Raw genomic sequence first — 26,028 nt, 5'->3', positions numbered from 1 at the left:
TCCTAAAGAAGACCTCTTTCGTAGGGAGGTTCTAGTGACTTTGGAGGGCGGAGGCAAGACGACACGGTGGTTAAGAGACCTGAGTTCCGATCCCAACTCTGACCTTTGGCCGAGCTGTGTGACCTCAGGAGAGTGACCGAGCCTCGGTTTCCCCCACTGCAAAATGGGGAACATGAAGAAAAAGCATCTCCCCACAGGGCCCATGGAAGGACTGACTTAGATAGGCATGTGCCTGGACCAGTGCCTGCTCTCAGCCTAAACCCACCCGGGTGCCGGCCACCCCAGCTCACCCTCCAGCACAATGATGGCGAAGTCCTGTGCGGTCTGGGCCTTGCGGGTAGCAAAGCACTGGTAGGCCCCAGAGTGGCTCTTCTGGGCTGAGGTGATGAGCAGAGTCTCATTGCTGAGCCCACGGATGGAGACGGCCTCATCAGGCAGCACCAGCTCAGTGTTGCGGTACCAGCGGATGGTGAATTCCGGGGAGCCCAGCAGGGCACAGGAGAGGATGACTGTGCTGCCGATCCCGGTCTTCAGCTTCTTTGGTGTCAGGGTCACGTGAAGGGGGTCTGGGCCGGGCCAGCAGGGAAGGAGCGAGGGCAAAGGCGGGGGGGTGGGGAAACAAAAGAAAAGGGCTTTTACCGTGGAGCAGTGTGGCTGGCGGTGGGCGGGGGGAGGCCCCGCTTCTGTCTCCAGACTCCTTGTGAGGGGGACTGGAACTAGTGAATTCCCTCTCTAGACCTCAGTTTACTCATCTGTCAAATGGCAGGGTCAGGATTCCTGTTAGGATGGCCTACACTTTTTTTTTTTTAAGATTTTATTTATTTGACAGAGAGACGCCGCGAGAGAGGGAACACAAGCAGGAGGTTGTGGGAGAAGAAGCAGGCCTCCCGCCGAGCAGGGAGCCCGACGCGGGGCTAGATCCCAGGACCCTGGGACCAGACCTGAGCCGAAGGCAGACGCTTAACGACTGAGCCACCCAGGCGCCCCCGGCCTACACTTTCTTGACGGGTGGCCCTTGCCTGGTGGGCCTGGGGAGCTCCCTTCAGCTCAGAAGGAGGACAGGAGCTCGGCTGGCTCATCACCGTCCCTGTCCCCCACCCCGGAAAACAGGGAGGGACCCCTGGCCCCGCCACCCGTCTCTCATGCCCATAGAGATAACCAGTTGCTATCTTCTGCCACTCTGACTGCCTTTATATGCACCAGGTGACTCTGCTCTTCATCCCCACCTCCCCTGCCCTGCTGCAGGCCCTCAGCCCTCAGCCTGGACCCAGGCACTACCATCCTCCCTCCACGCTGTAGCTAGCCGCTGCCCTGCTCAGAACTTCCATGGTGCCCAACAACTCGGCGTTGGGCGGGCTGGCCACCTCTCTCCCCAGATCTCCATGGGCTTGGGATTCTCTAGAGGAGGCTGAGGCCTGCAGGCGCCTAGGACCCCAGCGAGGTCGCCCGGAGGAGGGGGGCTGGCAGCCTGGCTGGGTGGGGCATAGTCAAAGCACGCAGGAGTCTGCGCATGCCGGGCTCCCCCGCGCTCTCCCAGAGTCCCTGCCCAGGAAATGTCAGTGCACAATGAGGCAGGTGTCATCCTGCTTTGTCCCAGTCACCCACCGAGGCTCCCAGGGCTCTGCCAGCTATCCGTTCTCACCTTGCTGCCCCGCACGACTTGGTGACCTTGGGCAGGAGGCTTGGTGGCAGAACGGGGGTGTATGTGAAAATCATGGTTTCCTCTCTGTGCACCTGGCAGAGAGGGGCTGGCAGAGAGAGTGGAAGGCAGAGAAAAGCTATGTCACTTCCCCTTGAACCTGGTTGTCCAGCCAAAGCCAGTGTGGGGGGAAGGTGCAGAGCTGAGGGTCAGAGGGGCATCAGGTGTATCTACGCCTACGGGGCAGTGGGGGTGTGCACGCGCCATGGGCGGTTGGTTACTTGTGGTCTGTGTGCGTGTGCCTGAATGTGAGCATGTTAAGGTGGAGGAATGTGTGTATCTGTGTGTATGGGCACTATACGTGTGTGCATGTGTGTATGGAGAAGTGGGCATGTGACCTTTCAACACATCTGCGTGTGTGTGTTGTATCTGCCCGTATGTACTGAGGCAGGGGCTATGGACACCAAATTACCCAGAGTCAGGTTTGCTAATTTTCCAAGGATTCAGGGGTGTGCCGCCCTCCTGACCCGAGCCCTGAGACAGCATGTGTGTGTGTGTGTGTGTGTGTGTGTGTATGTAAGTGTGGGATGAGAGAGACAGAGAGAGAGTGTGTGTGTGTGTGTGTGTGTAATGTGTGTGCAGCGGGGGCTGGGGGGAGGGGAGAAGGCGTACCCGACTGAATGATTGCGGACGGTACTTAGGGCAACGAGGGGGATATCAGTGCTGGTCCTTCCACCTGCTTGCCCTGCCGGCTGGGCCTTATTAGTCTGTGAGGAGCCCCCATCCCCTGGGCTCTCAGCATTTTAACCTAAGCAACTGTATCATGCACTGTCACTCCCAGAGTGGTTTTGGGGCTCTTTCCACTCTTCCAGCTTCACATGTGTTCACATGGGGAGGACTTCTGCCCAGCACTGCAGATAAATTCACCCCAACTGTCAAGATGTCCTTGACCACGGGGAGGAGACTCACATCTGGGCCACAGGGGACAAGACCCCAGGCCCAGGAGGCCAGCTGAGCTGGGAGAACATGGAGGGTCTGCAGACCTGTAGCTCTATGCTCTTGAGACAGGAGGAGAGCGGGGAGGAGGGCTGCTTTGGTCAATTGTTATGGTGGAGGGAACTTCTCTGCAGCAGGGGGGTTGAATCACCGCTGGACAGCCTCCTCTCACCGCCCAGGTTCAGTGACCCTTAAGATGCCATTCGGTACGACATTCAATGGGGCCTCAGGCTATGTAGCTACCCCACAGGAGTGGGATTCCCCACGGGTCTCCAAATCCCAGCCCCACTGCTGTCAGTGCCCTCCCTCTGCCCTGGGGGCTCAGCAGCAGGAGCGTCTGAGAAGGCCCCTCACTCCACACGGGCTCGCTGGACCCCTGGAGCCCCAGGACTCCGGGGTCAGGGAGGAACAGGCAGGATCAGTGCTGATACCCAGCTGGCAGATCCTGGAAAGGCTTCCTTGTCATTTATGCCCGAGTCTGATCTGATTGATCAGTGCCCCTATCAATTATTGTGAAATATTCTGAATATCGCCTCTGATGGGATACAGCATGTCCTCTCTACTGGATTAACATCAGTACTGTTTCCTTTAGTGCAGACACTCCTCCCTCTCAACAAGCCAGGAAGCCCTGTGAGCGCGTCACCGTCACTGTCACCCTCGTGGTCCCTTCTGACCTTCGTGACCTCAGGAGGTAGGAAGGCCTGGGATCGTTATCCCATTTTACAGAAGAGGTCACACCGTGGTGCTCCCAAAGCTTCCTAGGCCTGGCAGAGGGGCTCCCCACTCACCGATGACTGTGAGGGTACCCGTGGCCTCTGCGGAGCCGAAGGTGTTGGTGACCTCACAAATGTAGGTGCCGCTGTCCTCCGTCCGCAGGTCACTGATGGTCAGCCCCGTGACGCGCTTGGTCCAGCGGCTGTCGGCCGGGAGGGGCCGGCCGTCCTTGAGCCAACGGATGGCAGGGATGGGGTAGCCGGAGGCGGTGCAGGGCAGCTCCACGGTGTGGCCCGCCCACACTTCCTGGGAGTGGAAGCCATCCAGGATGGTGGGGATCGACTCGGCAGGGTCTGGAAGGCAGAGAGCATCAGTGGCTCTGGCCAGCCCGAGCGGGATGAAGGGACAGGGGGGCGGGGGGGGCGGGGAGGCAATCACGAGAACAGGCACCTGCTGCCCATGGGTGCCCAGCATGAACGAAGCCCAGTGTGGGATGGCTCGTGGTGTCCCCTGGGCCCAAACTCTCCTACTCAGGCCAGATAGAGGCCCCGAGAGCCATGACCGCGAAGCAGGGTCTTGGGAGAGGTGGGAGGAGGCTATAGCGTGGGCAGACAGACAGATGCAGATGCAACAAGGGAAACAGAGAGAGGAGCACAGAGGGAGAGAGTGTGTGAGAGAGCTCCCATCACAGACACGGTGCCTGGAGTCTGACCCAGACTCAGGAGCAGGGACACCCTGTGACATGAGAGTCATGACTTCTTGAGTCTGCGATTCTGGGCCTCAGACTGGCCTGGGGGTGCCCCTCAGGATCGGGGAACCAGCCGTCCTGTACTGTCTCCTCCTACCTGCGATCCTGGCGAACTCAGAGAGGGCCGTGTGTTTCCATCTGCGCCCAGAAGGATTCAGAAGTTAAGCCTTCTGCAAACCACACCTGCCATCCCGAACAATTCTCTATTTTACGCTCCCAAGCAAGAGAAAGCGGTGCCTGCAGTCCCCGTGACCCTGACCTGCGGAAGACCCAGGTGCCGGGCTGGTGGGATTCTGTGTGACGGCCCTGACGCTTCTGAGCGGTGCTCTGGCTACTCTCAGCCTAGTTCTTAGCCTCAAGGGCCTCCCTGAGTTTTCTGCCTTGGGGACCTCCTCCTGCTGTACCAGTTGCCCAGGCTTTCCTCTGCCTACATGATACAACCCCCACTTCTCCCCAGTTAGGCTGCTAGGAGATAGGGTCTGGGCCCAGCCAGGTCCCCGGCCTCGCCGGCCCCCTCCCACCCTGCCCCCACCCCGGTCCGGGCAGTGGTTCCCCACTTGTGGAACACTGTGTGTTCTCTCCTCGCTGGGTGCCCAGGAGCCCGCTCCGCTCGGCCAACACCTCTTCATCTTTCACTAACCAGCTTAAACGTCACCCCTTCCGGATGGGGCCCCCAGGCCCCTCTCATTAGATACCCATAGAGTTTTCTTTTTCTTCCATTTTATTTTCAAACAACCTTTTCTTTTTAATGAAAAAGTTAAAGTGTAATATATGCACATGGCAAAACTTCAGAGAGTCTAGAAGGATGTCAGTGTGAAGGGGGGGTCTCCCTCATCCCTGCTCTCAGCCACCTCGTTTCCTTCCCCAGGGGCCACCACTGTTGTGAGCCACCCAGGCGCTCCTCCCCCAGAGCCCTTTTCAACAGCGGTTAGCACCAGGCCATGGATCTGTCTTCCCCAGAAGCCTGCCAGCATCTTGAGACAGGGTTGCGCCATTGCTGGATCTCCCGTGCCCGCACAGAGCAGGCCTGGGGCTGCTGAACCACTGATGTCTGCGAAAGGCTGAATGGGGGCACTCTGGCATAGGGTGGGCCAGAGGTCTGACTTTCCACATTGCAGGATTTTATAGGCTCCTGGACTCGTAGAGCTGGCTTAGAGGTCTTGGAGGCCACAGACATAGGAGGACCCTGAGACCAGAGAGGTGCAGTGACCTGCCCAGGATCGCACTGCAGAGCCAAGATCACAAACCAGGTCTTGCCCACCCTTGTTCAGTAAACGGGGCCCGAGATGGAATAATCTAATACTGAGATCTGCTCAAGAGTGAATGGTGGGAACGGCAGACGCCCCCTCTGGACCCTCCTTGACTAATGGTAAATTTCCCCTGTCCTTAGCTCATGTCCCTCGGAGAAGGGCTGGGCGAGGAATTCTCTGGGGGGGAGGGGAGCGGGTAGAGACTTTCTAGAAGACTCTCTACTCCCTCCCCACATTCTGCTGCTCTTCAGAAGGAGGCTGGGCTGAGAATCAGGAGAGCCAGGTGCTGGTCCAGCTGGGTCACAGGGAAACCATGTGACCTTGGGTGAGTCTCATCATGTCTCAGAGCCTGAGGTTCATCCGCGGGGTTGAGGGGGGTAGTGCTACCTCCACATCCCATAAGGATGTCGCAGGCAACAATGGCAAATTGTACATCCAAGGGCTTGACTGCGTGAAATCGTGATGCAGATGTGCACCTGCCCTCCCTCCCCACCAGGTTCTGCGGCCTCTTCCCCACGCAGGGGATGGTTGGGATAAACAAGCCCGGTGCCAGGGAAGAATTACTCAATGTGACACTTAATTGATGCAAAATACACAAATTCTGTGGCACACCGCAGAATTTACAAGCGGAGGGGCTGACGGGGCGGTGGAGGAAGGGGCAGGGGGAGGGAATTAATCACCGAGTCTCAGGCGTGAAATTAAATTCTGAGGGAAAGAAGCCTCTTTCATTACTCCAGAGCAGAAGTAAAATGCTGTGGTGTGTACGGTGACAGCCCGGGGGGAATCGGGCGCTGCCGGGGCTGGCACGGGGCTGGGGGAGCCAGACGGCGGAGCCCCGAGAAATGTCTGGGGGCGTCCTGGGCGCCCTGGGGAGGCTGCTGGGACCTCCCCGAGTCTGAGGAGCTGTGCTGCCCTGGAAAGGTGCCCTGAACACGGCTTCTGCACGTGGCTTAGCCCCCCACCAGCTGGGGAACCCTGGACTAGTCTGCCAGCCTCTCTGGTCACTGGTCTTGTCTTTATAAATGCAGATGGTAATGCCTGTTCCATGGGGTTAATGGAAGCTCTTGGTAAACTCTACAAGGCACCTACATGCACAGAAGGGCTGTTTGGGGGGTTGGATTTTAGGGAGCTCAGGCTATTCTTGCAGCTGCCTCCTTCACCTTGGACAATGCAGAAAGATGCGAGTTGCTCTCCTCCCCCCACCCGCCAACAGACGCTCTTTGGAATAGAATAGAAACAATAATGCAGCAACAACAGATCAACAAGACAGCCACCACCACAACACAGCAGCAGCTCCTGGGCGCTTCCTACATGGCAGATGCTGTGCTGAGCTTCTCCAGCTGGTACCTATTGCTCCCAATGACCCTGGGGAGGGGGTTATGTTTTGTCACTCCCATTTTACAGATGAGGAAGCTGAGGTTTGAGACACTCCTTATTCTCTGCTACCTTGCACAGCTAGTGAGGGGTGAGGCTAAGCCTGCACCTTTGGCTGGATTCAGGGTCCTTTACTCACCACACCTCCTGTGCCCATCTTCCTCTCTCAAACCCTCTGTGAGGACTGAAGAACCCACAGGTGTGGTTGCTGCCCTCACCAGATGACCATCAAGGACACACTGCCACGTGGATCCTTTTGCTCGTTCCTTTTGCCTTTGGGCCTGGGGCATCAGGGGCAGCCATCCTTCAGGGTGTGCGGACACCTCAGCCACCAGGTAGGGGTGGCTTGGCAGGGGGTCCCCAGCTACCATCTTTCCATCTGCTGGCCCAGAGCTTCGGGCCACCCTTCCCAGCCGCCAGCCTGGGAGCCCTCGGGGGTGCCGGCCACGAGAGAGAGAGTGCACCTTCTCAGCGGAAACCACGGCCAGCCTCTCCTGTTCAGGACTGACTGAGCAACGCCCACCCCCCCGCCCACCTCAAGCTGGAGTGGATGTGCAGTGTGTGGGGCTGAGCTCCCCGACGTGTCCCTCTCGCGCCCCCTCTGCACTGCCTTGCTCCAGTATCACTTGCATTTTTGCCGAGACAAGCAGCTTGCAGATGGTCTTGTCACATCACATCACATCAGGGCCGTGTCACCAGCGGGGCCCCTTCCCCTTGGCTCCCTGTGTTCCCTTCCCTCCAGGTCCCTCCTGCTCCTTTCGGCTCCCGTTCACTCTGGTCCTCCCCTCTGCCTCTGTCTCTCTGTTTGGGCTTTATCTCTGGTGGCATCTCTCACACTCTGCCTAGCCTCCCCCGCCTTCTCCTCACAGCTGGTGGGGAATGGAGACCAGAGGGAGAATGGTTGGCATACCCTCCAGTTTAAAGCGTGTCTTTTTTGAGAGACACCCGCCTATTCGCCCCACAAAAGTGGAGGTGAGATTGGCAGGATGAGGGGGCTAAATATTTGTGTGGGAGAAAGAAGCAGGCCTGCAGGAGGGGGGTTTTTGCACTGTTCCCCTGTTTTATGAGAAGCATGCAGATGAGATGCAAAACAGCATGCAAACCAGTCCCCATGCTTTGGAAGGGAACCACTCCTACACATTTGGGAATTGGGCTGCAGATTCCAAAGTCTAGCTACAAAGGAAGGGGCCCTTACTGCGGCCACCAGGACAGTTTCCCTTGGCATTGGTTAAGTCTACAAATATTTACTTAGCACCTACTATGTGTCAGGCACAGGGCCTGGTTCTGGGGACACAAAGGAGAATCAGAGAGCCCTATCCTTGCCCTCCTGCTCCTGCTCTTCAAATGTGCCGGGCAAATGAGAGAGCGTCTGGGATAGGGTTAGTCTGAGGGTCAGGGTAGTCCTCACCAACCCCCAGAAGGCCGGAGTTAGACAGAATCAGAGCGGTCATCTAGTCGAGCTACTTTTCCAGAGGCCCAGAGAGGTTGTGCGATTGGGTGAGTCTAGTCTCCAAAACCACCATATTACCAGTTCACCCTCCTTCCACAAGCCACTCCAATCCCACCTCCTCAACAGCAGAGATTTTAAAATTGTAGGTCACAAACTGTTAGGAATTTGTGAAATCCATTTGGCGAGTTGCAACCAGCATTTGGATAAATCAAAATTGGATAGAATAGAATAGGAAATATCAGAGTGCATTTAAATGCATGTGGTAGGAACGACCAGTGTGCCTTGCACAGGTTATGATAAAGATGTCTATCTGTGGATTGCTGTCAAGAGTTTGAAAAAGCACTGTTTCCAGAAAGGCACTATTCCTTGAGGAGTCCCCTGTGTCCTTCTCTACTCTGTGACTGGGGCATGTGGGGGCTGTTCAAATGACCCCTTCCGTGGGGAGGGGGGTGGTATGCCGGTTGCAGAGGGTATGTCCTGGCTTTGCCTCCCACTGGTTAAACAGTGGGGGCGAGTTGCCTGGCCTCCCTAAGACTGGTTTTCTAGTCTGTAAAACGGAATAGTAAGCACCTCACAAGGCTATCATGGTGCTTAACAGATAGTGAAATCTGAAACGCAGGGGATTCAATAAACATTAGCTTCCATCCCTCTTAAAAAGTGATAATCACTACAGATTAAGAATCTTTTATTTAATTTATAAATATTGTTGTTTATAGATTATATCCTGCCTACTCTCAAACTACAACAGAAGAAACAACATGCGCTCATCAGTAGGTCAAATCGAATCTTGAAAAATACTTAGAGACATGAAAAAACAAAACTGTCCCATATCTAATCTAATCTAACCTCATCGTTACTATGTTTGAACATCAGGTTTTATTTATGAGCTTCCTGGCAGCAAAGGCAAAAAAGGGAAAGAGAGGATGGATTGCATTAACCCCCATTATCACTTCTTCAGGAGAGTTAGCTTCCTTAGGTGCAGACTCTGAGGTCCTTATATGAAGGGCACTCCAAACCAAAATGGACGTGTTCTGCCCCTCTGGGCCCCGTATTTCTCTTTTTTAATCTCCTTCTCTGAGTCCCCCCAGTGGCCTAGGTACACAGCAGTCTCCCGGATCCATGGCGCGGGACACGCCCATCCCAGCGGTGGGCTAGTGCCCTCTGCGGCCCTGTCACCTACCTGTTACGGAGAGGCGGGCCCCATTGCTCTGCCGGGTCTCCCCACTATACTTGTGCTTGGTGATGCAGCGGTAGGTGGAGAGGGCATCCTCCTTCTGCACGTCAGAGATGTACAGCCCGCCGTGGTGAGTGATAAAAAACCTGTTTTCTGGAGACACAATCAAGACATACTCCATTACTCCCCTGGCTGGGCACACCACCAGAAGCAAGTCAGGCTGGCAGCCGGCTTTTCTCCCAGAATTGTTACTCCTTGAAGTGTAGCAGCTTCTGAGTTTTACAGAACGTTGGCAGGCTGTAGAGTCAGACCGAGATCTGGGTTCCAAACTGACTTGTCCACTTAGTAGCTGTGTGACCTTGGGAAAGTTACTTAACTTCTCTGAGCCTTACCTATACAATGGGGTGCAAATAATACATCACAGCGTGGACGTAAGGACTGAAAATAATAATAAAGTTGCGCACAACAAGTGCTCACTTAGTAAGTATCAGTCCTCATCCTTCCTACTTCTGGGCGAGAGCTTGCGAAGTTCTTTCACATCCCACGCTCATTTGTTCTTACAGCCATCTGAAGTGTCCTCTCCAACGTCAGGTCACACGACCAGTAAGCAGACCAGAACTCAGGCCTTCTGGCTCCCAGCTCTCCCTACGTATGGAGCCAAATACAAGCCTAAATCATTTTCTCTTAGTTTTAATCATATATTCACTCAACCAACAGTTGCTGAGGCTAAGCTATACTAGTAGTGGGGACACGGAGAGGCAGATACACAATACTAATTCAACACACAGTTCTTGAACGCTCATTCTGTGCAAGGCAAAGGTGCAGACATTGCGCTTTACCTCTCCTTGCCCCTCTATGGTCTTACTGTCAGGACTCGGCAGGGAAGCCAGAAGGACCGGGAGCAGGACACCCATTTTGCAGATTATGACACGTGACTCTACTTAGAGGTAGAGTGGATTTCCTTGTACAAGGTCCTAAGGCAAACCCTGAACTTGAGCCTAGTCAGGACTGATCCTAAAAAGGCAGAATATGGACTTGCCCGTTGGGGCGGGGCTTGCATTCAGCTTCAGACGTCGTAATCCCAAGGCAGTGCCCTCCCACTCAAGACCCAGCCAGACTGAGATTGAGATGCTAACTTTGGGTCCCCCTGCGCGCTCTCTGGGGACTAGGCTGCTTCCCCCGGCAGGTATAGAAGACCCCAGGCTGCCATTTCCACCAGGAGTGGGCCCTAGAATCAAGACGGTGACAGTAACTTAAAAAAAGGAGCTGTACGAGAGAGGGTAATGCTGACTCCACCGGAGGGACCTGCTAACATCAGAATGCCAGGCTCTCATAAGGAAACCTTTTGCGTGGCCCCATGCCCTGCAAATCCTTTTAGAAGAGTTTTACAGAACAATGGCAGGCTGTAGAGTCAGACTGAGATCCCACCTGGGGGCTGATGACCCCCCTCAACCAATGACAAGAGCTCTGACACTGGCTCACTCTCCTATTAGAAACATCCTGTGGTGTCCTACTGCCCCCAGCACAAGCCTCAGCACCAGGGGGCTGTGATCTCCCCAAATGACACTTCGCATCAAGGAATGCTGTAGAATGGTAGGGTTGAAAAGCTGAATGTGCCTGACCACATCGTTGACAAAGGTTCTCCAGCCTTCCTTTGAATATCTCTGGGTTTGGGGAACTCACTACCTCATTCAGTGGCCCACTCCAAAGCGGATAGCTCTGACTTTTAGAGAGATTTTCCTTGGTCACAACTGGTCTCCTGGTGGCTCCCTCCATGGGTCCTGGTTCTACTCCCTGGAGCCCTACGGAACTAGCCCGAACTGGCTTCACTGACACGCTCCCTCACCAAGTGGAAGAAGTTGTCAGGCCCTTCGACTTTCCATCAGGCTAAGCAGTCTAGAATTTTATTCTTTAGTATTTATTTAATATGGTCACAAATAATTTCTTCAACATGGATGGTCTCTTGTTTCTTTTTCTTTTTTTTAAGATTTTATTTATTCATTTGACAGAGAGAGAGCGCACAAGCAGGGGGAGTGGCAGGCAGAGGGAGAGGGAGAAGCGGGGATGTGGGACTTGATCCCAGGACCCTGGGGATCATGACCTGAGCCGAAGGCAGTCGCTTAACCATCTGAGCCACCCAGGAGCCCTGGTCTCTTGTTTCTTAACAAACGTTGGTTTATCTACAAATCTCTGAATTTCCCCTCCCTCCCTCCCTCCCATCCACCTTTGTATAGGACTAGACCTACTGGGTGGCAGCACTTTCCCAAGTGGTGGGGACCTAACAATCAGCCTTATGTGACCAGCACAGGATAGAGCGCGGCTACCAACGCCCCACCCAAGACGGTTCGCTTTTTACAGGACATGTGGTTGGAGTGGGAGGCAGCCCCATTATGCCCTGCCTCCCGCTCGCACTCAACTAAGGCCTGGTCTGGTCACTTGCTGTCTCTCTATGCTTGGACACCAGGCCGTGTGGGACTAGGTCTGGGACGGTGCATGGTTCCCCGCGGAGCAGCATATCACTGGGACACCCCGCCCTCCCCTGAAGAACACTCATTCATCTGGCAGCCTGCCAATCCTCTGGACCCCAGCCACACCCCCTCCAGCGCCCAGACCGCACCTTGCAGACCCCCACTCAGTGCTGAAGGAAGCGGGAGGAAGCCCAGCCCTGCTGCCAGACGTCGGAGAGGACCCGGGGGGGAAGCGCAGAGAAAGCCTGGCTTCCCCACCAGACTCTGAATGTGCCGTTTTGTCTCCATGTTGTGACATCCCAAAGTCAAATGCGGAAGCTCTCCCGTGATTTATTATGTAACTGGGACTGGAATGCAGAACTACTGGAGGGTGTTACTGCCAATCAGTTGGGGGGGGGGAGAAACAGGAGAGACCCCCAAATCCACCTCGGCAGCCTACAGGTGCTCCAGCGCCAGCAGCTTGGACGCTGTGATCCTGCAGCCCCCAGCACCCCCGGACGACGGTGCACTTGGTCCTACTGGAATTTTAAGCTGAGAAGGGGTGCTGCAGGGATGGTGGTGGGGAGCTGGGGTTTCTATAGCAACAAGCAGCTGCTGCATCTGATGTTTCACATCCTTCATTGTCCTCATTTCCCCCCTCGCTTCCCCCCTTCTTGTGCATATTTAATTGCAGTAACATTTCCAGACACAGTATATTGCTGCTCCTGAAACAAAGGCTGGCCGCAGCCGGGGGGAGACACAGCGCGCACTCGAGACAGAGAGAGAGAGAGAGAGAGAGAGAGAGAGAGAGGAAGGAGAAGGAGAAATCAGGGGTATTATGTTAATCCCCCCTGGGGGGGACGTGTGCAACATCAGTTGTGCATGTTTGATGAGAATCAGATGATGGGCCCTGCTGGGGAAGGGAATAGCAAGAGGCCGGTGGAATGAGCGGCGTACGGTGTGTGTGTGGGGCACGACCAGCTGGGGGGGGGCGCTTGGAGGGGCCAGGGCTCCACAGAACAGCTGACCTCCAAGGCTGGCTCTGATGGGGTGGCCTGGCAGTCGGGCAGCCCCTACTCCACCCCCAAGTGGGACCAGCCATCCCTGAAATGGGTAGAGGAGCAGCTCTCCCTTATCCTGGTTCCTTCTTCGCGGGGTAGGCTGAGGCCAGCTGGAGGAAGGACAGAGTGGCAGCCGTGACCTCCGTCCAGCCCCCATCCTGAGGCCGTTTGGAAATGTGTGTCTGGGATCACGTTGGTCGACACCAAGCCTGGGAGGTACTAACAGCCTGAGGTGGCCAGGGGCCAGGAGTGCTGGATGTCTTGGGTCATAAATACTGTCCCATCCCAAATGTTAGTAGTGTCCCCTGCGGGTATACGCTGGAGGGTCTCTGCTTTCCCTTAGACTCTAAGGCTGGGACACGGAACTGTGTTTAAATGTGGACTGCTTTGATGCTGCTTGACTGTCACCTGCCAAAGGCTGCAGTATCGTCTGTGAACTCGCCTGTGACCAGAGAAGCGCTGTGTGTGGTTCCTTTTTCCTTTTTACTATTAATACAAATTCTCCACCCTGCTTTACGGTCCGTCTTCCTGGTGATCTGGAGCAGGACTCTCCTTTTTTGTAAGCTAAATATTTATTGAACACCTATTATATGTCAGGGCAAGGATTTTATAAACATTATCTTAGGCAATCCCCACACCCCTTTGAAATGGATACTACTGTTTTTACTAAGCAAAGCACAGAGAGGTTACATAACCCACCCATAGTCACACAGCTAGTAAATGGTGGAGTCCAGACCATCAGTCCACTTCCCATGCTCTTCCAAAGCTCTGTGCTAGACTGACTCTCCTCGAATGGCAGCCCCTCTCATAGGGACATAGGGTCAGCCAGCCTCTGCTTGGTTGCTTCTGTCAGTGGGGTCCTCACTACCTTATAAAGGAGCACTCATCAATTCAGCTTGGCTTGATTTATCGGCTTGGCTTTGTGGAGCATCGCTGGGTCCCGGACTGGGCTCCATGGAGAGGTCTTGGACCTGGTCTCTGCCCTTTGGGATTCCACAGTTAGAAGACAATGTCCTTCCCCCAGGAAAGGTGCTAGCTTGGGGGCTGCTGAAGGGTGGGGAGGGGATTGGAGAGAGGCCATTAGTGAGAAGAGGCAGATAAAGAGGGGCCAAGCCCAGGACTGGATTTTGGAGGCTGGATTGGAGTCCTGGTGTTGCCACTAATGATGGGCTGTGTACCGAGTTGAACAGTATCCCCCAGAATGAATGCCCACCCAGAGCTCGTGAATGGGACCTTATTGGAAACGAGATCTTTGCAAACATAATCAAGTTCAGATGTGGTCATACTGCATTAGTGTGGGCTCTAAATCCAGTATGACTATGTTCTTCTGAGAACGGGGAGATTTGGACACAGGCACATGAATACAGGGCGAAGGCCATGTGAAGACAGAGGAAGAGATTGGGGTGATGCATCTATAAAGCAACAAATGCAGGGATTGCCAGCCACCCCAGAAGCTAGCAAGAGGCCAGGAAGATCCTCCTCTAGAGCCTGGACAGGAAGCACGCCCTGCCCACACCCTGATTTGGGGTTTCTGGCCTCCAGAACTATGACATGGTAAATCTCTGCTGCGTTAAGCCATCAGGAAACTGACACGGGGTGACCGTAGGGGAGTCCAGTATTCTCCCAGGCCCTCAGTTGTCCCTTCTGCAAAAAGAGGGAGGAGGTGGATTAGGTGTGTGTTTCCCACCCTGCTTGTACATTAGAATCATCCAAGCAGCTTTTAAAATTAAACTCAGAATCTCTGGGGGTGTAGCCTGGAAATTGGTATTTTTAAAAAAAGCTTTTCAGGTCACATAATGTGCAGCCAGGGCAGAGAGCCTCTGGGTGAGAGAAACTCATAAGGCCCTTTCCCTCTGACAACTGATGTCTCTATCATGGCGCCCCAACTTCTGAGTCCTGTTTCTCCTTCAGGAAAACAGAGATAATAAATAGACCTTACGTCACAGGGCTGTTGGGAGAGTCAGATGAAATGCAGCTTGTGAGAGTCTTCGGCACACTAGTGGTGCTCGGTAACCCTCAGCCCACGTGGCCCCACCTCAAGGAGATGAGGGGCGCTCAGTCCCTGTGGCCGGGCTTCCTGCAAATTCTCCCCTTCCTTCCTCCTCAGGAGCTTGGCAATAAAGAAAGGGGACCCTCCTCAGCAATTCGGAGGCCCTGCACATAGGGGCTAGGTGAGCCAACAGCATCTTCTTGGTCTTTTTCTAAAACTTCAAAGAGCGGGGCCTCAGAGACTCCCCAGAGTCGCATGAGCCAAGGAGAGAGGAACACGAGAGATCTCAGGGCTCCTGGTGGCTCCAGAGGGCTGCGAGGATGGGGAGGATCTGCCCTCTGCAGAGGCTGGACCTGTCTCTGCTCTCAGAGGCAGGCGGGAGGGTCCGTTTGGTGGGGAGAGGGTGCTGGGCAGAGGAGGAGGAAGGAGCTTGAGGGCTTGCAGGAAGGTACGGGCTGCACAGATCCCACTCCAAGCCTTAGAGCAAGGGAACAGAAATGACTGAATACAGCAGAGACAGCAACCGCCTGCTGGGCTCTCTGCTTCGGCCCCTGCCCCTCCTCCATCTGTTCCCAACATGCAGCCTGAGTGATGCTTTAAAACCAAAGTCAGATTCTGTGGCTCTTTTGCTCAAAGCCCTCCAATAGCTTCTCATTTCACTCAGCATGGAAGCAGAGTGCTGATTGCAAAGTAGGTGCTCTCGAAATAAATATTTCTAGAACGAATGAATGAAACGTCCCGAAACTCTAAGGTAGTTTTATCGGCATTTTGCTCATGAGGAAACGGCAACTCAGAAAAGTCAGACACCAGCTCTAATTTTTGGTGGCTCCTTGAAATCATGAAAACAGAATTACTACGTGACCCAGCAATTCCACTTCTGGGTGTGTGCCCGGAAGAATTAAAAGCCGGGTCTTAAGAAGGTAACAGGTTCTCCTGTTCATAGCATTATTCACACGAGTCAAAGGCGGAAACAACCCGAGTGTCCATTGATAGATGGGTGGACATAGAAGAGGCAGTCTAGACACACAGTGGAATACTGCTTAGCCTTCAAAGGGAAGAGAATTCTGACACAGGCGACAACATGGATGAACCCTGAGGACATTATGCTCAGGGACATAAGGCAGTCACAAAAAGACAAATACTGTCTGATTCCACTGATATGAGGAACCTAGAGTAGTCAGCTTCATAGAGACAGAAAGTGGAATGGTGGGTGTCAGGGGCTGGGGAAGGGGAATTGGGAAGAAGTTTTCCATGAGTACGGAGATAAAGCTACACTTAAGCATTTCTGAACTTAAGACTGAGCCGAAATGTTACTGAAATGAAAACTTAACCCTTACAGATAATTAGGATGGTAAATTTTATGTTATGTGGACTCCACTGCAATTAAAATAAAAAAAAATTTCAAGATTATCAAGAATTGGAATGAGTGTTTTCAGGAAGTAGTGAGTTTCCTGTCACCCGGGGTATTTAAGTAGAGGCTGAAGAAACACTTGGCTGAGATATTGCATAGAGGATTTAAATACTGAGTAAGAGAAAGAAATTGGATCATCTTTAAGGTCACTTCCTTCCCAGAAATTCATAAATTCTTTTTTTCTGAGAGAGAGAGAGAGAGAGAAAGAACAAGGGGAGGGGCAGAAGGAGAGGGAGAGAAAGAATCTCCAGCAGGCTCCATGACCAGCGGGAGCCCGATTTAGGGCTCGATCCCACTAACCCTGAGATCATGACCTGAGCCCAAATCAAGAGTTGGACACTTAACCAACCGAGTCACCCAGGTGCCCCCAAATTTATAAATTCTTAGCTTAAAGGATGGCAGAGCTGCAAGACCCCTTGGAGTTCAGCTCCTACAGTGGTTTGAAAATCAGCGTACGTCTGCTCCTTTCCACCCCTGGACTTTTGCTGTGGTTCTTCCTTCTGTGCCCAAAATGCTTTCTCCTTGACTCACTCCCGGCCCCGTTCAGGTCTCTCTGCTCAGACACCATCTTGTTTCAGAGGCCTTGCCTGACCCCTCTCTCAAAATTAGACTGTGCTCCACGTCCCTGCCCAATTCCTTACCCTGCCTGTTTGTCTTCAGAGCACGTGGTGTTTCTCGCTGACAGCAAGGAGTTATTTTAGTACCCCAGCTCCAGAACACGCCTGGCACATAGAAGATGCTCAGTGTACATGCAGCGAACGGAGGAATCCTGGGAGTAGCGGAGGCACCTCGGGCGGAGAGAGACAACAGGTTCTCCCACCTGGAGCCCTGTTCCGAGGTCTCCTGCACCCTGGGGTCTCTCCCCCCCCAGCCCCTGCTGCCATACTGTAATGGTTTGGCCCACCGTCCCCCCCACCCCCCTTTAAGCTAATGCTTAATGCTTGTCTTGGCTCCCCAGCTCAGCTGAGTCCAGGCTGGGACGTGTGGAGGGTGGTGTGGAGGATGGTGTGGAGCGAACAAAAGGGAAGTAGGCAATGAATGACCTGGCCGGGAGATCTGGAGTATAAACCATGGCTGATTCATCTTCAGGGGGCGGCCCCCCAAGGGAGTGACCTCGCCCTTCTCAGGAGCTACTCAAGCACATGGAGACCCAGGGCAGCGGGTCCAGGGAGAAGAAGGGACAGGGACAGCCCCTCTCCAGCATGCCTGAGGCTGGCCTTCCACTGTCCTTCCCTGACCAAGGACCTACCTCTCCCTTAGCGGACGGGAGTGGAAATGAGACCCTCACCTGGAGGAGAGACCCCTAACAACAGAGGTCCCTGGCTCCAGGACGGAACCACATTAGAGTCCTGGCGCCAACTCTGAGACCAGACTAAGTCATGCCATCATAGTCTGTGCTCTGCCCCGCGGTGGGAGGACTGAGCTGCCCGCATCTCTGCCTGCCTTCAGGCAAGCTCAACCCGTCCGCCGCTACAGGTTTCCATGGTTGGTGCCTTTGAGGAAGAAGACTTGGGTCCATACACTTTCCCCTCTTTGTCCCTCTTGGACACCCCTGGTGGGTAGAGCCTGCCTGGACTGGGACACAGATCCAGACCCAGCTGGTGAAGTGTCTTCAATCATTTTATAAACTCAGCAAGAAAGACACCCCCAGGTGCCCAACACTTCCACATATGTCCCCTCTGTGAAGTGCCCTCACCAGCCCAGGAGGTACCTACTGCTCTTGTGTACAGAGGAGGAGACTGTGGCTCAGATGGGGACCAGTTCAAGTCGCACGTCTAGTGAGAGGAAGAGCCGGGACTCCCACCTGGTCTCCGGAACTGATCCCAAGCTGCTCTCCCCAAGCCCAGCTGCTGGGAGAGCGTGTGCTGCATTCTGGAGGGCGCCCTGGCCAACCCGTTCCGGGTGAGGTGGACTTGTCCGTCCCTTCCAGGCAGTGGCCGGGCCCCTGGCTTCTCCTGGAGGCGGCGTCCCTCTCCCTAGCCAGGGCCAGCTTGGGTGGGGGGCGGTGAGCAGGGAGGGGAGGGAGGCCCTGAGGCCGGCACCAGGAGGCATCAGAGTTACTGACTGACAGAGCGGATGAGCCATGTCCCCTGGGAGGCCCCCGTGCCATGCAAGTGCCGTGTGTTGGCGGGAAGGTGGGGCCATGGGCAGGGCACGGGCAGGGGGCTGCGTGCATCTGGGAGGGAATAGAGCGCATGTGCAGCCACGCGTGCACCGGCCCAGGTCGCGGGGGCCAGAGAAGGGGCTGGCAGCTTGGGGCAAGTATATGCTTGCAGCCCGAAACAGGAGGCTTGAGACCTGCCTCCTACCAACTGTGTGGCTTTTGGAAAAACTCTCTGGGCTTTTGTTGTCTCATCCCCTAACTGGGGGTCCTAACAGCCCTGGTTGGCTCAGCGCACAGGATTTTCTGCAGTGTCCATGTGACAGTGTGAAAGGGGCCGTGACATGTCCTGCACTCTACGCTCTAGGGGGCAAGAGGCTGCTACCATAGTATGAAGTGTGTAACCGCACAGGGCAGGTGTGATTATGACACATACAGGCACCCAGGTATTTCTGTGCGTATTGTGTTGAAAGAAAGAATCCCGGCCGTAGAGAAGCTTCTCCAGAGATGCTTCTCGACTCCTAGACTCCGAGGTGTCCCTGGAGCAAGAAAACCAGAAACTGAGGGACGGGTCTTCTGCTCTGCCCACACCCCTCACTCCTGCAAGAAAGGTCGCAGGACACAACAGGGCTTTGGAGTGGGGGACAGAGAGGTGGGAAGAAATGGACAGAGCTTTGCATGGAGACCAGGATTTGGCTGGGGTCAGAAAAATCATTCGGTCTCTCTTGGAAAAGAAGAGATAACTTGGCCTGTTAACAGTGCAAGTTTGTTTTTCGGGGCAGCCTCAGGATGCCAAAGCCTTGAAGTGCCTCTATCGGCCCCCAGGGGCATCCCAATTCTACAAGAGTAATTGTGATCAATACAAGTTACTAGTTACAGCTCAATCCAGTACAGATTTACAGAAACAATGTGGTCAGCCTGCAGCTCGGAGATGCACAAGACAACTCACCCACAGGCAGGGCCGATCTTCCCTCCCAGGCTGTCTGCCCCACGGGGCAGGGTGGGTGGGGGTAGTGGAGGCTTCTGGCGGGTAGAATGAGCCCTGCCTGGGGGTCCGGCACCAGGGTAGCCTGCAGAACGCTATTTAGGGCCAACCTTGCTGAGCATCTTCCTTGCACTCCTTTCTGTCGTTCCTGCTGATGGTGAGACCCTGGGGGTAACTGCCCAAGGAAATCCAAGGCCCATTCTGCCTCCTCTTCCCCCTTGGACTCTGGACTCCCAGGATTGTAAGCCCTCTACCCAGGACCCCAAGAGAGATTTGCAGCATAATGGCTAGCACATGGCATTTGAGTCAGGAATTTGGATTCAAGTCCCAGCTCTGGGTGCTGGCTGGCTCTAAGTCCTAGAGCCTCCCTGCCATGGACTGAATTGTGTCCCCACAAAGTTCCTATGTGGAGTCTTAATGTCCAATGTGACTGTATTGAGAGACAGGGCCTTTAAAGAGGTAATTAAGGCTAAATGAGATCATAGGGGTGGGGGCATGAATCCATTAGGACTGGCGTCCTTATAAGAAGAAGAGACGCCAGGGATGTATGCACACACAGGGAAGACTCAGTGAGACCACAGTGACCGGGCAGCCATTTGCAAGAGGAGAGTGATCAGGAGAAACCAGACCTGCCACTCTGGTCATTTTGTAATGGAAGCCCTAGAAAACTAACACACCCCCTCATCCAGACATGCTGTTTCCTGAGGACCCTTCCAGCACTAAGATCCTGGAGCTGGGCCCTGCTGTGTGAAGACACTGGGGTGAGGACTTCAGGGTAGGCATGCAGAGGAGGACAGAAGTGAGCTGGTCCTGAAGGTCATCAGGTACACCACACAGGTGGATGTAGACACAGAGAGCATGAGGGGGGCAGAGAGACTGAGCCAAGACCCCTCAGTGGGCCTCAGGTGCCGGAAGCAGAGGGAGGCATCATGCAGGAATGGTGTGGGCAGGGAACAGGCCCTGGGAATGGGCCTTTGATCCCAGGTAGGGCCTCGCCTGTACTGCCTATCAAACACCCAAATCTGATCTACCACCGCGCGGGACCCTCAAGGAGACTGAATCATAGAGGGTCATACGGCTAGTCTTTCCCTTTCCAAATGGAACTGAAGTCTGACAGTGTGCACGCATCTGGGTTGTGAGGAGACTAGATGGATGGGAGGTAGGACTTCTGCTACGAAGCTTGTATAAGTTATGCAGAGTCAGAAACTTTGCGCTGCTTCCGGCTGGCGGGAAGCATGAGCAAATGCTGGAGCAAGGACTGCAGTGGGGAGCTAAGCCAGAGAGCCTCACAATTCCATAACCTCCATGCGCCAGGGGGCAGGTCTACCTGCTTGCTTCAGGGCGCAAGGGCTCCCAGGTGCTGGGGAAGGCACCATGGCCTCCTGTTTGTCTTCAAAGTGTGATGCCAGGCTGGGCTGGGGCTTGGCGGGTGGGTCGGGCTCCCGATGGTGGCACAACACACCACATGTGTTCCCAGGGGGCCTTGTGAGCAGGCCTATGCCCTTCCGTCTCCACCACTACATCTATAAGTGAGAGGGCGAGTGGTCAAAGGGGATACAGAACTGTAGAGTGATGCTGACCTTATCCTGTTCTCATGGGGTGTGACTCAGACTGTTTGTCCCACAAGGCTGCAGGGTCCCAGAACTGACCCCAGGGGTTGTATTTTCCTAGGCCAGATCAAGCCATGGGCCGGGCTTAGCTCTAGCGCTGGGCTGACTTTGAATCGCCGAGGCGGTCTCCTCATCTCCACACCTCACACCTCCACCCAACCATGGTCTTCCAAGAAGGGTTGAGATTTTGCCTGGAAGAGTACCATGACCTAGAACTGTTGTCTATGAGAATCTCTCTTCTGGAAAGGCTTATGCAGAGGCAGGCCTGGTGGGGCTGAGAACACCAGGCGGGGAGATAAGAAACCTGGTTGCAAATTTGCTGGGTGCCTTTTGACAAGTTGCTGTGCCCCCCCTCCCCCGGGGCCCATTTCCCTAAATGATGAACGAGGGGATGGAACCATGTGGTCTGGAAGGGACCTCCCAAGCCTCACTTTCCTCATGATTCTATGATTTCTCTCCACTTAGCCTGGCAAGCGTGGGGGTTTCTCCTCTTTTTAACCCCATCTCAGTCAGAGCTCTGGGGAGTGCTGAGCCCAGGAGCCAATATGTTCTCAACACTCGGGGTTGAGATGTAGAGTCATCTACACGGATACAGCAGCCCCTGACCCCCACTGTCACCCTAGCCTGGTCGTGCTGGGCTGCCACCACCCCACAGTCCTCATTTCTGCCCTGGAAGGGAGATTAGCCAGGTCCCCTATCTTTATCTCTGCCTTTGGCCCCTATAAGAGATGGGGTCACTGGAGGGATGGGAACCTGCGGTCTCTTGAGGACCAAGGATGTTGATAGCACGGTGAAGCAGAAAAGGCCCCATTTGGTTTCAAAAGGGTGGGGATTCGAACCCTGTTTCCCTTCCTTGCTGGAAAGTGCTGAGTGAGCCATTGAACCTCTCTGAACCTATTTTCCATGAGAATTAAATGAGTTAATGAATATACCCAATGCAGTGCCTGGCACATAAGAGGGCATCAGTCCGTCGTTATTGAATAACTGAATGAGTTAATGGATAAAGGAATGCATAGCTCTCATAGAGGCAGGGGTAGGGGGCACTCACCACTTGACTTGGGCCTCGGCCTCCACAGGTGGGGCGCTGCTGACCATTCCCACCACCTCCCAGCTGCCCACAAGCTGGCCTCTTGAGCAAGCAGGAGGATGTGGATTCCCAGGGAGGGACCAGGCTCAGCTCCCTGGGCCCCTGGCAGACTGACTGCTTTGGGCAGCTGAGACCTAGAAGGGCATCAGCACTCCAGTCTCTGGAGTGGCCCCAGGGACCTGGAGCTCACAGGAGGTGTGAGGGTGGAGGGGCTTGGGGGGGGGGGGTGGGGGGAAACCAGCAGGAGAGTCTTGGTGGAGGGGGATAGAGGAGCAGTGGCTGGTCTCCTGTCTCCCTGAATCCCTTTCTCCAAATACAGCTCTATCCCTCTCTACCCCAGGATTAGCACACATCTCTCATTCTCCTATTGCAACAAGATTTTATTTCTAATTATGCTGTAATAAAACTAGAGCACTCCCAGGCTTCCTTTCAAATGACTTGTACACACACTGCCTATCGGATCCTCCTCAGCCCCATTGTAATAGCATTTCCCTGACATTCATTAGACATGCATGAGAGGGGCGCTTTAAGAATAGAATTGCATTTAAATGGATTTGCTGAGAGAGGAAGATGAAAAAGAAAGAGGCGAGGGGGGGAGGAGGGAGAGGGAGAGAGGTCTGTTGAACAAACTATGAAAACAAGATGCCATAATAACAGGGTGCTGAAATAAGCCTCTTTCTTCCCCGTCCTCCTCCGGCTGCACATGGCAGAGCCCAGCCCGAGAGGCAGCCTCCCAGCCTCCCCGGAGCCCCCACCCCCACTTTTATGTTACCCACTGGGGGGGCTTCATAGCTCCTCGCTCCATGTGTCAGATGCTCATGGTGTAATAGAAATAACTATTATTACAATCCGGGAAAGTGGCCTTGCTTCTACAGAACTCCGATAGCCAGGTGGCCGGCAAGGAGGGGGACCCTGTATCCTTGGGCCTGTGGCAGGTGGATGGTACTGCCCCCCCCAGGGCTCACCCCGAAGGTGTGGTTCCCAACTTCTGCTCTCCCCCCTCCCCCCAGTGACCACGCTGCACCTCGAACCACCATGGGTCATGGAGTAGCCGAGATTTTCCTTTTATCTTGGGTGGCTTTGCAGTGATGGGTGAAGTAGGAGATCCGTTCTGACCCCCTGGCCCTCTGAGGCCTCCCCAGTGAGGACTCACCCCATAGTACTTTGCGTGTACCATGAATGGCCAATTCTGCATCAAGGCCCCCAACTAACTATATGTCCATACGTGCTGGAGCCTCGTCTGATTCATGCCCCTCGCTACAGCTACAGCCTCTTAAAATGGACATCTGATCCAGCCATTAACTATCCTGTGGCTTCCTATTCCTCTCAGGATAAAGACCAAAGTCCTTAACAGGGCAGCCAAAGCCCACCATGCTTCCCCTGATCCCTGATGGGTGCTTCCAACTCCAGCCACGCTGGCCTTCCTCTGCTCCTCCAGAAATCCCCGCTCCTTCTTCCTCCAACCCTGGCCGCTACTTGGGACACCTGCCCCCTTCCTTCCCAAAGTGCATGCTGACCACCCCCGTTAGAACTCAGCTCACACTCCCTTCCTTGAGAAGACCCTCCCCACGCGTCTGCCTCACGTCCTCTTTCCAGGCTCACAGGGCAGCTGTGACAAGGCGTGCAAAGTCACCAGGAGCCTGGCACTGTCCCTGGACTGCAGGCTCCTTGAGGGTCATGGCCACTGCCGTAGGCCCAGCCCTCACTCTGTGCTGGAGGCTCAGAACAATGGGACAGTGGCCAGGGCCATGCTAGGGGTTCCTCCTGATACGTTATCTCATTGACTCCTTGCTCCGGTCTTTCTGAGGGAGGGGTTTTCCCTCCCGCCTCATAGATGAGGAAACTGACCATCAGAGAGCTCAAAGCAATGTGCCCCAAATCACGGAGCTGGGGGCTCTCCAAATCCAAAGCCCCGCTTTGGCTGTGCCACTTCCTACCGCGCTGCCCTGCCCTGGGCACCCCCACCAGCTCCTTCCCACAGGGAGTGCCACCCACCTCCCCTGTACCCCAGCAAGGTCCTCCTCGAACCCTCTTTCTTCTGGAAGTCCTCTTGGAAAGCGCAGCTGATACAGACCCTCTCTCCTTTCCCAGACCACGTACGGCTCCTCCCATGGGGCCCCAGCCTGGGACCCAGGACGGCCTCAGCACTTATATTTAGATTGTTCCCTAACTGGCCCATGGGAGTCATTCTTGTATTCCCAGAGAGAATGCAGTTTCCTGAAAGATACCACATGTCACCCTTCTGAGCCCCTGGGGCCCCTGGGAATACGCTGCCGGGCACCGATCTGCCATCGGAAGCACTGGGGCCGCCCCTTAGCAGCGGCCTGACCTGGACTTGGGTCCTCGAGAGGACGGCCTCGCCCCCAGCCTCCTCATCTATAACGGGCGAGTATCGCAGAGCTGCCCCCTCTCTCCATCCCAGTCCTTCCTTTGGATGGGGTGGTGACAACCGGGGAGGTAGAGGCAGAGAATGAGAAAGCTGGTCTTACAGTGTTCCAGAAGGGGGTTTGGCTACAAGGGGCGTGGTACTGTGACCTCTGGAAGCCCTCTGCTGTGGCTCCAAGGGCACTGGAATGGGAGTGGAGACCATCCCTCTGTCCTTCCTGTTTGCCTCCAGATTCACCGTCTCTCCACCCCAGGAGTCTGCCTGGTTCAGAGGCCTCCAGTGTCCACATGCTGCAGACAGAAGAAGTTCCTATGATGAGTGGTCAGAGCCCCCAAAGGCCAACGGCAGCTGGAAGGTCCCTCACCTCTGCCTCCCAGTCCCTGGTATGGCCTAAGCCTGGCACTTGCTAAAGGTCAAGTGCATGCCCATGAATAAGACCACGATCTCCATGAGGGTTTGCGCTGCTTGCCTGTCCATTATTCTGGGCTCAGGTTTGGACTCAACACCTCCATGGGGTGGTGCTCAATGGTATTTGTTGGATGGATGGATGGATGGATGGACGGACGGATGAGTGCATGAATCTGAGACTTTTTACCTCTGTGGTTAAGTACTTGGGCTCTGAAGTCAGACTGACCTTGGATCCACAGTGTGACCTTGTTCAGGTTGCCTAACCTCTGTGACTCAGTTTCCTCATAATGTTTTAACATAAAATTATGTTAATAACAGTACCAATCATAGAGTGGGAGTTGTCGCAAACATGCAAGTGCCTGGCCCAGTGCCTGCACAGCGATTGTTCAATAAACAATAGCTCTCATTTTTATTACTGCACAGCTTCTGGGGAAGGAGAACCCACCCAATGCTGACTTGAAGCTACTCAGGACCTTGGAGTGACCACTGGGGCTGGTGGTTCTGGATTACTCCTGCATCCGCTTCTCCCTTCTTAGAACCCTTGAAAATCCTCTGACATCGCTCAAACAGCAGAGGCAATTCCGTTATTTTGAACACCTACCTTTTTTATTTACAGGCTAATCACCCGGACGGCAAGGCACATCAGTGAGGCCAGCCAGGGATCTTGTCAGGAAAGGCAGACATGTTTGCAGTCCCATCAACATCTGTGTCTTATCAGCTCTCCAAGCGAGTCTATCTCATTGAAATGATGAGATGCACAAGTGTTCTGCCTCCACTGTACCGGCCCAAGCGCTTCTCCCCATCACTGTGCAATCTCTGCACCTTTAAGCTCAAAATGACGGCCTACCTGTTGGGAGCCCCCTCCCCTAACCTGGGGTACCTGTACCCCTTACCCGTCTTTCGTCACACACTTAGTTTTTGTTCATGATCTTAAAAATGCATCAGTGGCTTGTCTTCCTTGGTGGCAACGCACAGAGGAAGGAGAGGAGGAAGGTGGGAGGGACATACTTCTCATTTACAGATTTCCATTATGTGCCAGGCAGAGTGAGAGACGTTTACACGCATTGCCTCAATTTAGTCCTGGGAGACAGGCAAGATTCTCCCTATCTTATAGATAAGGAAACCGGGTTCATGGAGACCCAGATACTCGCCCAAGGTCACACAGCTAGAAGACAACATAATTGGGATTTGAACCCA

General features: G+C 54.5%; 1 protein-coding gene across 1 annotated transcript in view; it reads right to left on the bottom strand.

Moving 5' to 3' along the window:
- Window positions 1–26,028, bottom strand: part of DSCAML1 (DS cell adhesion molecule like 1) — a 340,991-nt gene that overhangs the window by 92,505 nt on the left and 222,458 nt on the right. Inside the window, exons 4-6 of the mRNA XM_028106023.2 lie at window positions 9,352–9,498; window positions 3,424–3,702; window positions 291–566 (exon numbers count right to left, since the gene is read on the bottom strand). Coding sequence (XP_027961824.1) covers window positions 291–566; window positions 3,424–3,702; window positions 9,352–9,498 — 702 coding nt within the window. The remainder of the gene's footprint in view (window positions 1–290; window positions 567–3,423; window positions 3,703–9,351; window positions 9,499–26,028) is intronic.

The sequence above is a fragment of the Eumetopias jubatus genome, unplaced genomic scaffold, assembly GCF_037043125.1.
Source record: "Eumetopias jubatus isolate StellerSeaLion01/CBP00866 unplaced genomic scaffold, mEumJub1_p1.0 scaffold_13, whole genome shotgun sequence".
Taxonomy (NCBI): Eukaryota; Metazoa; Chordata; class Mammalia; order Carnivora; family Otariidae; genus Eumetopias; species Eumetopias jubatus.
This window is presented reverse-complemented; position numbering and strand designations above follow the sequence as displayed.